General features: G+C 31.7%; 1 protein-coding gene across 1 annotated transcript; it reads left to right on the forward strand.

The window, feature by feature from the left end:
- Positions 1-5280: 5280 nt before the first annotated feature.
- Positions 5281-11721, forward strand: LOC124842918 (glycerophosphodiester phosphodiesterase GDPDL1-like). The gene is made up of 9 exons (XM_047319526.2): positions 5281-5525; positions 6234-6527; positions 6681-6799; positions 6889-7393; positions 8946-8984; positions 9139-9426; positions 9763-9905; positions 10490-10979; positions 11067-11721. Exons 1-9 carry the CDS (start codon positions 5417-5419, stop codon positions 11360-11362), a joined length of 2283 nt encoding a protein of 760 aa, XP_047175482.2. The 5' UTR covers positions 5281-5416; the 3' UTR covers positions 11363-11721.
- The last annotated feature ends 1617 nt before the right edge of the window (positions 11722-13338 follow it).

Consider the following 13338-nt stretch of genomic DNA (forward strand, 5'->3'; position numbering starts at 1 on the left):
CAATAACATGAATACTTCTAACGTAAAAAGAGGGATTTGTTTATTAATTTATAGGAATTAAGCTAAGAATACATGCATCTAATGAATGCATTTAATTTAAAATAAAATTATGTACTATTTTATAAGTATATTTAAGAACATTTGTTTGATAAATTTAACAATATTTTTATTTCAATAATAATTAGTAGAATTTAAATATAAATTTATCAATTTATTAGAGAACAAAACTTGTAACATTTAATAAAGATTTCAAACATAACAAAAGAAACATAAAGTCTAGTGAAATTGTAAAAATATTGAATTAATTCTAATAAAATCCACACTAATTTTATTTTATAATTACAAAATATATATTTATTTATGTGTACATATTTAATATATATATTATATATACTAATTATTGAGAAAATATTGATAGAATTTAAGTATAAATTTAAGTCATACATTAAAAAAAGAAAAACATAAATAACATATAATAAAAAATCCACGAATTTGTTATTTATAAATTTATTATTTTAAACTTTCAATTTGAGATGTTTTATTTTATTTTGATTCAGATCTAAATGAATTTTTCGCACAACATAATTAAATATTTTATATATTTCAAAAATATATTTAGCCCATCAAGAAAAATTAAATATATTTAATCAAAAATTCGGTTTCTTATATTCTACACAATTTGTCTATATAAACAAGTAGTTAACTTTATTGAAACCTTTTACAAAAGTTTATGTTAATCTGATTTAAATGTTTGTATATAATTATTTGATAAATTAATAATACTGACAAATTAAAGTTAAATGCATTTTTTCTTGTATTTTCAAAATAAATATTTTTTCTAAAAAAAGCTCATAAATGGATCATAGGGTTTTGTGGATATTTTGACATGTAAAATTTTTCAAATGTTTTGATCTTCGAGTTTTTCTCACCACAACTTAAATAAATCAAAACTAAAAATGTCTAGTTAGATTTAAGCCCCAAATATAGTTTTTCTAAGCACAAACATGTCCCATCCTAGGATTCATTCAACTCATCATTTATGGTGATCCTATTTTGAAGATAGAGATATTTGTTATCTTCTATATTATTGACTTAGCTATTTGTATTCGTTTGTTTGTTATATATGCTCCTAGACTTATAAAACAAACTCTTGTACATTAGTTTTCAAATGAAGCAAGACAAAACTGTCACAAAGAATGAGAGATGAAAAAACAAACCAACTTACCAATGTTTTTGACTCCATTGTGTTTGCAACTCAAGTTTTCACACTCTGAAAAGAAAAATTACATCAAAGAGGAAGCAGCCAAAATATCTATAACCAAGTTAAAAACATGAGACGCGGTTTTCGTGACTAAATCAAACCTTCATTATCCCATCTTCTACACTTCAACAGCCCATCCTTAACTCTATCAAACATTATCTATTCCGATCCTTTCATAACAACATCAAAATTGTCAGATTTTGGAACCATTCTGCGTAACTTAAATTAATTTTAGTCATTATGCACAACGTCATTTTCCATTGGCTTGCATTAAAACCATTATTGCGACGAAAATTCCACCGTCTCCCATACTCACAAAATTAAAAAGAAAAATTGCTGGTCATTAATTTAAATAAAAACATTTTACGAACAATACCAATATACATATATTTTCATACTTTAAACCTCTCATGGGTCAACTTTAAGCACCAAAAAGGTTTAACCTAACCAACCCCTTTTTCCCAAATAAAAAGTTTATTATTTCCAATCATATATATATATATATATATATATATATATATTGAAACCACTTGGACAAGGGGGTGACAATACATTTCAAAAGTGATGCCAGATATACTTTGTCTATAGTTTAAGGAATATATTTAAAGAAGCTTTCTTTTTTCATGGCCATTGGTTTAAGAACAAGGAGGGACCCTGCCAGCTCAGATAATGAAAAATACACATATAAGTCATAACTCTTGCATTATCTTTTACATTCAAGCATTGAAAAAGAAAATTTTTTAGAGAGAAAAGTATGAAGATAGTTAAGTAGAAAATGGTGTTTTGAAATGGTCTTGGTCTCTGAAAAACGGTTTTGAAACTCCAAATGTCACACAGCAGGACAATGATTTGTATTAAGAAGAGATAGTGATAAGTTAATCTATGGGAAAAGTGGGACAGCAGCATCATCGGAATTGAAATTGATGGCCACAATACTCGCTGTCATACACATTAGTTTATCAGAAACTTCTGTTCTGTTTTTGTTTTTAGGTCTTAATGCTATATGTGATGTTTCAAAATCCAAATTGTTGTTTTATGTCTGAAATGAATACAGCGGTCATATCTCTCTGTAGTATATAAAGAACAAGTCTTCGTCTCTCTGTCTTTAAAGGAAAAGTCTTCGTCTTTTAGCATTCATGTTGCTTAGCCCAATCACTTTTTTTATAAAATTTTGTAATACAAAAATAATAGTTTTATAGGTTATTTTTGTATTTTTATTTTCATAACTATTATTTGTTGTAGTAATTGGATATTTCTTAAATATACGTTTTACTTGTAAAAGTTACTCATAGAAATATTTATTATTTATTAAATCCATCGTCTTACTTATTATTATACGAGAATGAAATATTTATTAATATTTAATCACGTTTATATCAACATAAAAAAATATATTAAAAATTTTACATGGACTAAAAGTGAAACAAATTTATAATATACAAATAAATATAAATATTATTTGATTAATCAATTTTATAAAACTAAATTAGACTTAAAATTAATTTATTACTTTTAACGCTACAATTATCATAAATTACATAAGGTATATTACACTTTTTCCGTCACAAGTAGATTTAGACGGTGATAAACTTCATCGTCTTAATTAATTAATTAATTAATAATAATAATAATAGAAATAGTGGTTAGAACTGTGTTAATCACAATTATAAACAGAGTAGCTAACATTATAATCATAAGTAGAATTTTACTAATAATTTTAGAATTAAAATAATATAATCAAATTAATTATAATTTCAATGTCTAACATTCACGCAAAGTTAAATTTTTTTTTTTACTGGCCACATGATCACATGATAGTGTTAACGAATTTCTCTCACTACATCACCTTGCAAATAATAAGTAACAATTGCATTCCTTTTAATTATTAACACACTAATGCTGGAAATGATGAATATGCAATCGTCCCTTTAAAACTTTTCTTTGAAATGGAAATATTTCCTATTTTAAAATTTTATTAAAGTAGACAGTTGCATTGATTACCAAAGTTGCAAATATGATTTTAATATATGACATAAATATATTTTTAGTTAAAATTTAAATTTAATGAAAAAAAACAGACGATTAAATTATACATAAATACGTATGTATACATTATTGATTTCATACTCACTTTTTCTTTTTAAATACTTGTAACATTTTTTATGTATATCTTTTTCAATTTCAATAAATAAGTGTAAGAATCACTTATTCCTTTATAATTATTCTTGTTTTCAACAACAAAAAAACAATTATCTCTTTTTTCTCATTTATTTATTCCTTTCCTCAGGTCACTCTACAATAATTATATACATTTTTTTAATCCATGAGTTAAATAAACAACAGATATAGTTGCTTGAATGGGTTGAAATTTTCAACTATTTTTATTTATATATATGTTAGTTGATAATTTAGTATTGTTATTTGATTTTGACGTGACAATGATAATGGTTAACTATGCCACACTAGATTGACCATTGATTAAGACCAAAATATATAAAGACTTTGTAAAATAAAATCATGAGAACGAAGAGACCAAAACATTTAATAAAGCATAAAATTAAATGAGAATTTAGTTAATTAACCAAATATTAAAAGAGAAAAATAAGTGATTTTAGTTATTTTAACTCAACCTTACACGTATAACAGGAGATTAGAAAGAAAATGATGACCAGTTCAAATGAGAAAAAATATATTAAAGAAATATTATTACAACATGACATGCAAAAATAAGATAACCTAACCCTTAAGCAAATTACAAATAAGCAATCTTATCCACTGCTATTTATTACATATTTATTATCATGTGCATGTAAAATGACTTGAGTGCTATTTTTTTTTAATTCACTCTCACTTCTTACCAATACGTAAACATTTTTGCATGAGTAATTAATTGAAAATTAAATCCACAATTTTAATTCCAGATTTTAATATATAAATATAACGTCACAATTAATGCCCTTGATAGATTTGGTGGCAATACAGAATCTAAGGACCATTTTTTTTTTCTTCTTTATACCAATTAATAAAATATAAGGGGAAATTAAATTACTTTAAATGAGGTGACCAACCAACAAAAATTACCCGAAAATATAAAATCTACGAACCATCTTTTTCCTTTTTTTCTTATACCAATTAAGAAAATATAATTTCAAATTACTGATTGAGGTGACAACCAATAAAATCAACTGAAAATATAGAATCTAATAACTGATTATTTTTTCTTTTATTTTTTCTATACCAAATAGGAAAGTATAAAGTACAACTCTCTTAAATGAGGTGAACAACAAACAAAATTAGCATCTAAAACAGCATACCTAATTAATGCAAGTCTTAATTTTTTTTCCTGTTGTAACTTCATTAATACATGTTTGTTAATTGACAACATTAAAATTTTAACGACCATAACTATGAAGAAGAAAACTTTCATTCATTGATCTTACTTCGTCATTCATCTGTTTGAACTTAATATAAAACAATAGATTAGGGTAATGTTGGAAATGGAAATGGGTTATAGTGTATTTGATGTTTTAGGTTTAGACTTTAATGCGTGTTTAGTCTTATAATTAATTATTACAGTAAATTAATTGTAGTGCAGTAGAAACAAAGTTCAGATAGGGAATGGAGCAGAAGGCTTCATTCATTGTAATATCAAACACGACCATCAAATCAAATCGCAGTCGCAATTCACGGTCGCACGTTGTCCGTCCACGGTGGACACCCACTCAGGCACCCACGCACAACGTCGCCGTTTTGCGCGTTTTCTAAAATCACTCACTTGGTACCAATAAAGCGAAGCCACGTGTCCCTTGCCAGAGTTTTGACAACCACGTTGTGGACCCCAGACCGCACCACCTGCTACATCGGTCAAAACCGCGGCTTAGCTCAAGCCAGCTTGTCCACTTTCCCCTATATTTTTCTTTTATTTTATTTTTCCACACAACAATATTAAATATAATTAAATAATATATAAAAATATAATTCCACAATGATATAACCCCAAGAAAGAAAATAACAAAAGCAATTAGCACTTTAGAAAAGTTCAGCTTCTGGGTTAAGACCTCATTGTGTCACGCATAGAAACAGTTACTCTCTCGTCTTTGCATTTTTGAGGTGGTTGAGTTTTAAAGTTCGTCGTAATCTGCCATCGTTGCCGGGATGTGGAATCCACGCGCTCTCTCTGCTCCACTCGCGGTGCTTCTTCTTCTTCTTCACTGTCTCCTTGCTACCGTCTCTGCTCAGAGATCTGCCTGGAAGACACTCAGCGGTATAACTTGTCTCTCTCATTCTTCTAATGTATCCTCTCTTACTTCGATCTTTGCTTCTCTTTCTCTTCACTTTCTATTTTTGCAACCGATACTAACCAACTTGCTAGCAAGTGTAGGATCTGTGCGTTTCTTTTCTCTCAACTTTCATTGCTTAGTTTGAGCTGAGTACGGATTTGGATAAATGGCCAAGCTATGCTCTGAGTTGGCTTGTGGATAATTGATGTAGTGCTTCTACATAGTTTGGCGTTTCTCAAGCTTATTATCATTTGTTAGCGAAAGTTGTGGATGAATGAAATCTTCGTCGATTCACCTCATAGAATTATGGTTTTGGCTCAAGATATGACATACACTCGTTTTTAACCAACCCATCGGTAGTTGATGTGGAATCTGTAACAGTTCCTTAAATTAAGCCATTTTCCAGTGGCGGATAATGGTCTAAGGGTGACTTGATAAACTTACCAAAAATTGTTAATATAAGTTTTGAAACTATTTTAGAATCTGGGTTTAGTTCTAACTGAACCGAATACTCTTTTCTAGCCGTATCACTTCACTTGTGAAAGTGGGATTTTCAGCATTAACATTTTTTTGCATGCAATCTGGAGGCCAATCTCTGAGTGAATACGATTGTCGACATAATGTCAAAGATTGTTGCGACTTTTTTCACTGAGCTAGGTGTTTTGAAACTTACTTGTGTTCTTGTTTCGCAGGAGCTCCGCCGTTGGTTGTGGCACGTGGTGGATTTTCAGGGATGTTTCCTGATTCCAGTGATAGTGCATATAATTTGGCAGTAATAACGTGTGGACCGGATGTCTATGTATGGTGTGACGTGCAGTTAACAAAAGATTCAGTTGGGATTTGCCTGCCAGACATAAACCTTTTAAATTCTACTTACATTACTATCCCTTACCCTAATCAAACCAAGACTTACTTGGTTAATGGAGTAGCCACCGATGGCTATTTTTCTCTGGATTACACTAGGAAGCAGCTAAGCAGTGTCTTCTGTGAGTTTAATTTATTTAAAACACGTAGTTTTGTTGTTAATAGTTACAGATTTTTGGTATTTGATGGACTAAATGATTCTTTTCTGCAGTGAATGTGTGTTGCTGTCAGTTCTTATTTTATATAGTTGCTGACTGTTTGTTGTTTCTGGACAGTAACTCAGGGAGTATACTCTCGAACCAACAGGTTTGATGGCAATGGTTTTACAATTCTTACTGTCGATGATTTGCTTACATCGAAACAAAAACCAAAAGGAATATGGTTGAATATTCAGGTAAATGGAATGAAAGCATAATCCATTCTCATGATTTAGTCTCCTTGTTTGTTTTAAAACTAACTCTTGATATCTCTTTTATTTTAAAGCACGATGCATTCTACGCAGAGCACAAGTTGAGTATGAGAAGCTTTGTGATTTCAGCTTCTAAAAGAATAGTTTTCAGTCATATCTCATCACCCGAGGTTAATTTTCTGAGAGGTATATCATCACGCTTCAACCCGAAGACAACAAAACTGGTCTTCCGGTTCATGGCAAAGAATGACGTAGATCCATCGATCAATCAGACTTATGAATCTCTTTTAAGGAATCTTACATTTATCAAGACATTTGCTTCTGGAATTCTTGTTCCAAAGGAATACATATGGCCAGTAGATGATGCAAGCCTTTATCTACAACCACATACAACTTTGGTCTCGGATGCACATAAAGCGGGGCTGGAAGTTTTTGGATCAGATTTTGTGAATGATGTTCCATTTAGCTTCAATTACAGTTATGATCCACTTGCCGAGTACCTCCAGTACATAGACAACGGTGACTTCTCTGTTGATGGTGTGCTGTCTGATTTCCCCGTTACTCCATTTGAAGCAATAGGTAATTTTGTCTATTTTTCTCCCATGTCGGATAGCCTGTCACAAATAGCATATATTTTGTCTGATCAAAATCCTGTTTACGTAGTGTATTTTTTGGATAGAATAGATTAGGGGACAGCCAAAAAAAAGTATTTGTTTTATGTAAACATTCGTGAATTTCTTAAAATAACAAAACTTGAAGAATAAAATCAGAGATTATGTAAATTACCAATCATCATCACTTGTTCTGTTTTCTAATTTTTCTATGTGTTTCTAGATCTAGAAATGAAAAATCTGCTGTCATCCCATCCCCTTCACTGATACGTAGGTTCTGTTTGAAGGAATATTTTCCATAAATACTTTTAGGATAAAAACCAAAATTAAAATAAAAATGAAATTAACTTCCGTATAACCTAAGCTCAGCTTATTCACGAGTTAAAAGTCAGATTTTGTAGTTAATAGGATATAACATCTATAAATTAATTCATGTGTAAGTTAATTTTAACTGAAGAAATTATCCTAAAGTTCATAGTGTCTGAGTGAATCTCCTTAAATGTGCCTCTTGTGTTTGCGTTCATCTTCAATTTTAAAATGACCATGGATGGCCTAATCCTCAATTTTCTGTGTTAAGAAATGGACATTAAGTCTAATTCATAATATTCCTCCTTGTATGGAATTGATGCAGCTCTAAGGTTTCACCAAATGAAATCATCCTAAAGTTCATATTGTCTGAGTGAATCTCCTTAAATGTGCCTCTTGCCTCTTGTGTTTGCATGCACGTACAATTTTAGAATGACCATGGATGGCCATATCCTCAATTTTCTTCATGTATGTTAATAAGTGAACTTTAAGTTTAACTCAATTCTATAAAACTAACTTTTAAAATGAGGTTTCCACCCATTTATATATTGTTAATTTGTCTTATCTTTAGTTAATGTGAGACTTCTAATACTGTTTTAAATTGTTTTGATCTCTTCGAAAATAGGATTTATTGTGTGAATCAACATGTCAAATGATACATTATCCAGTACTCTAGTGATCAATTTGCCCGGAACTGGTATATTCATAAGCTAGTTTATTCTTTGAGGAGTAATGTGCACTTTTCATGAGGATGCCACTAAGATAGTTATACAAACCTTGATAATAGGAAGGATAAGGATAAAATTTGTGTTGACTTTGACTAGAGGATGTCATGCTGGAATGTTCATGCTTTCATGCTCCCACAATAAACTATGTTGAATTTCCTTACTGCATGAAAGTAAACAACAAGTTGTCTCCTTCTCATAATTTTTTTCTTAACAAAATTGTAAATCTTCAATAACACAGCTGCTAAAGTCCTTTGTTTATCTAACGAACTAATTGAGTTCTGATGATAACTCTCAAATCAACTTAGTTTCTACTTTTCACCTCTTCATATTATTCAATTTGGAACTTTAGTGATTAATCACTTGAAAACCAACACCTTCTGCATTTTGCATACTGAAATTGTAACCTTAAAACATGTATGTATGCTTGTGATAATAATTCTTATTTTCTGTATTAAGTATATATTGGGTTGTCTTCTTGTAATGCAGGTTGCTTTTCTCAGTTAGGCACCAATGCCACAAAACAAGGTACACGTAGTTACAATTTGAAATATGTATCCTCATGTTCTTAGCTATTTCAAGTTTTTCTTTCTTTTTTTTTTGTGATTTTTAATCATCTGATGCAACCAAAGCTTGCATCATTGTTGATTTGTTTCTTTAATTTTTTTATTGTGTGTTTCAGATAAAGAAACTTTGATTATCTCGAAATATGGAGCAAGTGGGGAATACCCTGCTTGTACCAACTTATCATATATTAAGGCCATAGAGTATGGTGTGGATGTTCTTGACTGTCCGGTTCAAATATCAAAGGATGGAATACCATTTTGCTTAAACTCCATTGATCTTATAGAGAGTACGACAGTTGCCCAATCAAGCTTCAGCAAATTTGCCATGACTATCCCTCAGATCAAATCCGGCAGTGGCATATTTGCGTTCAACCTCACGTGGAGTGATATAAAAACTTTGACCCGTAAGTCAGAAATTTCTGTAGTTGTTTGCTATTCAATTAGGTCAAATGGTCTTCTATATTTCTGTATTTGCATGGAGTTAATCCAGACCTGTCAAAGCTTATTTGACTATACTTTCAATTAGCCAAAATTTAGGAGATATTTGCACATTGGTACAAATCGTGTTTTGGGAATCAAGAGGAAATTAGTTTAAATCTTCGCTTTATAAAGGACAATCATGTACCACTGGTAAACTACCACGGCAAATTTCTCCCCTTCATAGTGATGTCTTTCACTTGGCTTCCTCCAGAACGTGTTACAGCAAATATTTGACATTATTCTCTTTATTTTCCCTGCAGCCTCAATATTGAATCCTTTTGCCAAATACAGATTGTTCAGGAATCCAAAATCTAAGAATTCTGGGAACTTGATGGCGTTATCAGATTTCTTGTCTTTGACAAAAAGTCACTCTTCTCTCTCCGGTGTCTCTATCGCTGTTGAGGTGCGTTATTTCATAGCTGTAAACTCTATTAGATTTATTATATCGGCTGTTATTTGAACATATAGTCTTTTTTGTACTAATAAAGCAAGATTTTGTGAAAATGGTTTGGGGTCACTTAGTTATTTAACAATTCTTAAGATTGATTGCTCCGTCAAAGGGGACAAATAGAAATATGGAATGTTAAGACTATCATGCATTATTTTTATCAAATGGTTAAAAGACCTGTTGCACTTGTTTTTGCTGACCATATGTTCGTTCTAAAGTCTTGTATAACCATGCCAAAAGATTATGAAATATACAGTTTTTAACTGTAGAGTTCTTGTACTTTGCGCCGCTGACTATTTCTCTTTGGAAACCAAAAACCTTATGGCTCACTTGCCCAAAATTTGTATATATGTGAATTTCACATTAAATATTTATTTACTGACTCTTCTTCACTGTGATTTATTTCTACCAAGTAAAGAATAGTTTTGTTTTATGATGACGGTAACCATAAATAATGTATGTTTCAAGCGTGTAAATGATTTTTTGTCCTTTTCATCTTCAATTTACCAACATCGATATTGTGTTGTTCATGTTATCAGAATGCAGCCTATCTTGCTGAGAAGCAAGGATTAAATGTGATTGATGCAGTAATCAATGCTTTGAGCGAGGCAGGTTATGATAAACCCGGATCCCAAAAGGTTTATATCCAATCCACTGATAGCTCTGTACTGCTAAAGTTCAAAGAGAAAACCAGTTATGAGCTTGTGTACAAGATTGACGAGACTGTCGGTGATGCTGCTAATGCAGCTGTTGAGGATATAAAGAAATTTGCTAGTGCTGTGATTGTCAACAAGAACTCTGTATTTTCTAATAATGATCAATTCCTGACAAGCACTACGAAAACTGTGCCGAAGCTAAACGCTGCCAACCTCTCAGTTTTTGTAGAGACATTCAGCAATGAGTTTGTTTCTCAAGCGTGGGATTTCTTCTCAGATGCAACTGTTGAGATAAACTCATATCTAAATGCTGAGGGCCTAAAAATTGATGGTATCATCACGGACTTCCCTAAAACTGCCGACAGATACAGAAGTAAGTGCTAGCAAATTCTGCTGTACCTGTGGTTGTATTTTATGAGCCTCTACATTACTGAAACATTTTTTGTCCATTTTACTGCAGGGAACAAATGCTTAAATTTGGGTGACAAGAGACCTACTTACATGGACCCTGTTGCACCAGGTGGTCTCTTTTCTCTCATTACCACAGATTTCTTGCCTCCAGCTCAAGCTCCACTCCCACCCTTGACAGAATCTGAAGTTGCAGAGCCACCTTTGCCTCCTGTTGCTAAAATAGCCCCAGCTTCCAGCCCCAGTGCTGGAACCCCAGCACCACAAAGAAATGCACAGCCTAAGGTTGCTGTCTGCTTCTTCTTTTCCTCTCTGGCTGTGTTCATAGCTTCCCTTCTTGTGCTTTGAGCAAAATCATCTCTAAACTTCCTTCTAAAAGAAAAAAAAAAGGTGAAAACGGTTCATTTTGCTGGTTTCAACCCCTTATATGCGCATCCCTTCTAGGATTGAGTGGCATGAAAGCTTTTGGCTTCAGATTGAGTACATGAACAATCCACATTTTTTGTTCTTTTTAAAAGGAGCAAATTCTTTCAATCTAATTTGTTGTAGCTATGATTGTCCATTCTTAGCTCCCCAATTGCTTCTCGGGTTTATATTGTGGCCATAAGCTCGCGTAGTATATATCTACGAATTCTTTTCAGACCTGTATTTTGTATCTCCTGTTGTAAGATATATTTATATTTTTATGCATTTGACGAGATTAACAAGTTGAGGTCCTGATCAAGTTTTTCTGAGAATTATCCACAGTAAACTGCTATTTTCTCTCCTGATCTTACAATTTACAGAAATCACAGCATTGTCGAATACAAAACATATGGGCGTCTTTGAAGGCTGTTCTCTCTGATTGAAGGCCAATGAGTGTTGGAAGTGCAGAAAGTGGAAAATGAGCAAAACGCACTCTTAGAAGAATAAAATAATCATGATGTACTATGATCCAATGCAACCGAAACCACCCACTTCAGTTACCTTAACAAAGGATTTGTATAACTTACACAAGATCTTAAATTCAAGTTTTGTTGTTACCATAGAGAAAAAAGAAACAATAACATGAATACTTCTAACTTAAAGAGTGATTTTTTTTAAGCTAAGAATACATGCATCTAATGAATGCATTTAATTTAAAATACAATTATGTACTATTTAAGCTAACAATATGCACCTAATGAATGCATTTGACTTCACTCACAATGAGTGGCAGAAATGGGTCGGTGACCCCAATTTGACAATCCCAAACAAAATTGCGGATCTTTACCTGGATTTTCAATTCATGATTTCACTAGGCACTACCAAAGAAGATTTGGCATCATCTTTTCGGATCAACGCACATTAATGAGTTAATGGTGCCAGTTTCTGTTGAGATTTCTCTAAATTATACTCAGAATCTCCAAAGATTGCACAACAGGAATTGATACAGGAAAGTCCATAGAGGTATAAGGTTAGTCTAGCAATAAAAATTGAAAGAAGAAAGAATAAAAGAGATTGTGTGTTCAACTTCCTCTACTACCGTTTAGAAGATATAAGATTGATTTGAAGTGTTTGAAAAAAAAGATGGAAGAAGTTGTATAACAAAAATTAACGAATAAAAAAAGAAATACTTCCCATCCTACACCTACTTCAGACAGCTTCTACGAACACTGTAGAGGAGTCTCTGTACGAGATTGTATCATGTAGAAATGAGACAAAGTCACAAAGCATTGAGAGCAATAATGGCGAATTGTGGTGGATTGCGTTAAACAAATGGAATAATTCATTTTTTCTGTGGATTTGAGAAACATGTACCCATCTAAAAAGACCTAAAGTATGTCGGATTCTCCTACATATAATTGCAGTTTCAATTTGAGTTGGGCATGATTTTGGTAGCACAAGCCTCGTCGTACATTGTCATGTTACATGTTTTGTTTCCGTTTTTCTTGCGTTCTCGTCCCAGGTAGGGTTAATTATCATAATGATAGCTAATATTTGTTTATAAACATCTCAGCATGCTTATCTAGCTCATAGGAACTCATTAAAAGAACCGAGGGGAAAAAGATACACTAAAATTCAACATTATCCCACCACTCCTTCAATTTCTTATTTTGTTCTTCGTACATGAACGATTCTTGCATTAAAATATTGTTCATCGGTATCATCCATGAAAAGTTTATTTAATGTTGCATTTAATATATATAGTTTACCATATTTAGCACAATAAGATTAAAGAATATTCTTTGAGTATTTAAAAACACTGTTTAATTAGATTATGCAGAAATATTCTAAAAATGCGAGGCCGAAGTTATAATTGAAATATTTTTTTAACATGTACTTTTCAGAAAGTGCATAAATAT

Source organism: Vigna umbellata, chromosome 1 (genome assembly GCF_029865625.1).
Source record: "Vigna umbellata cultivar VRB3 chromosome 1, Vumbellata_1.0, whole genome shotgun sequence".
Taxonomy (NCBI): Eukaryota; Viridiplantae; Streptophyta; class Magnoliopsida; order Fabales; family Fabaceae; genus Vigna; species Vigna umbellata.

Bases quoted from the DNA above. Each gene is read 5' to 3' on its own strand.
- LOC124842918 (XM_047319526.2), top strand. From the start codon at position 5,417: ATGTGGAATCCACGCGCTCTCTCTGCTCCACTCGCGGTGCTTCTTCTT. The intron at 8,985-9,138 runs GTACACGTAGTT...TGTGTGTTTCAG, and splicing joins CACCAATGCCACAAAACAAG to ATAAAGAAACTTTGATTATC. The intron at 9,906-10,489 runs GTGCGTTATTTC...TCATGTTATCAG, and splicing joins GTGTCTCTATCGCTGTTGAG to AATGCAGCCTATCTTGCTGA.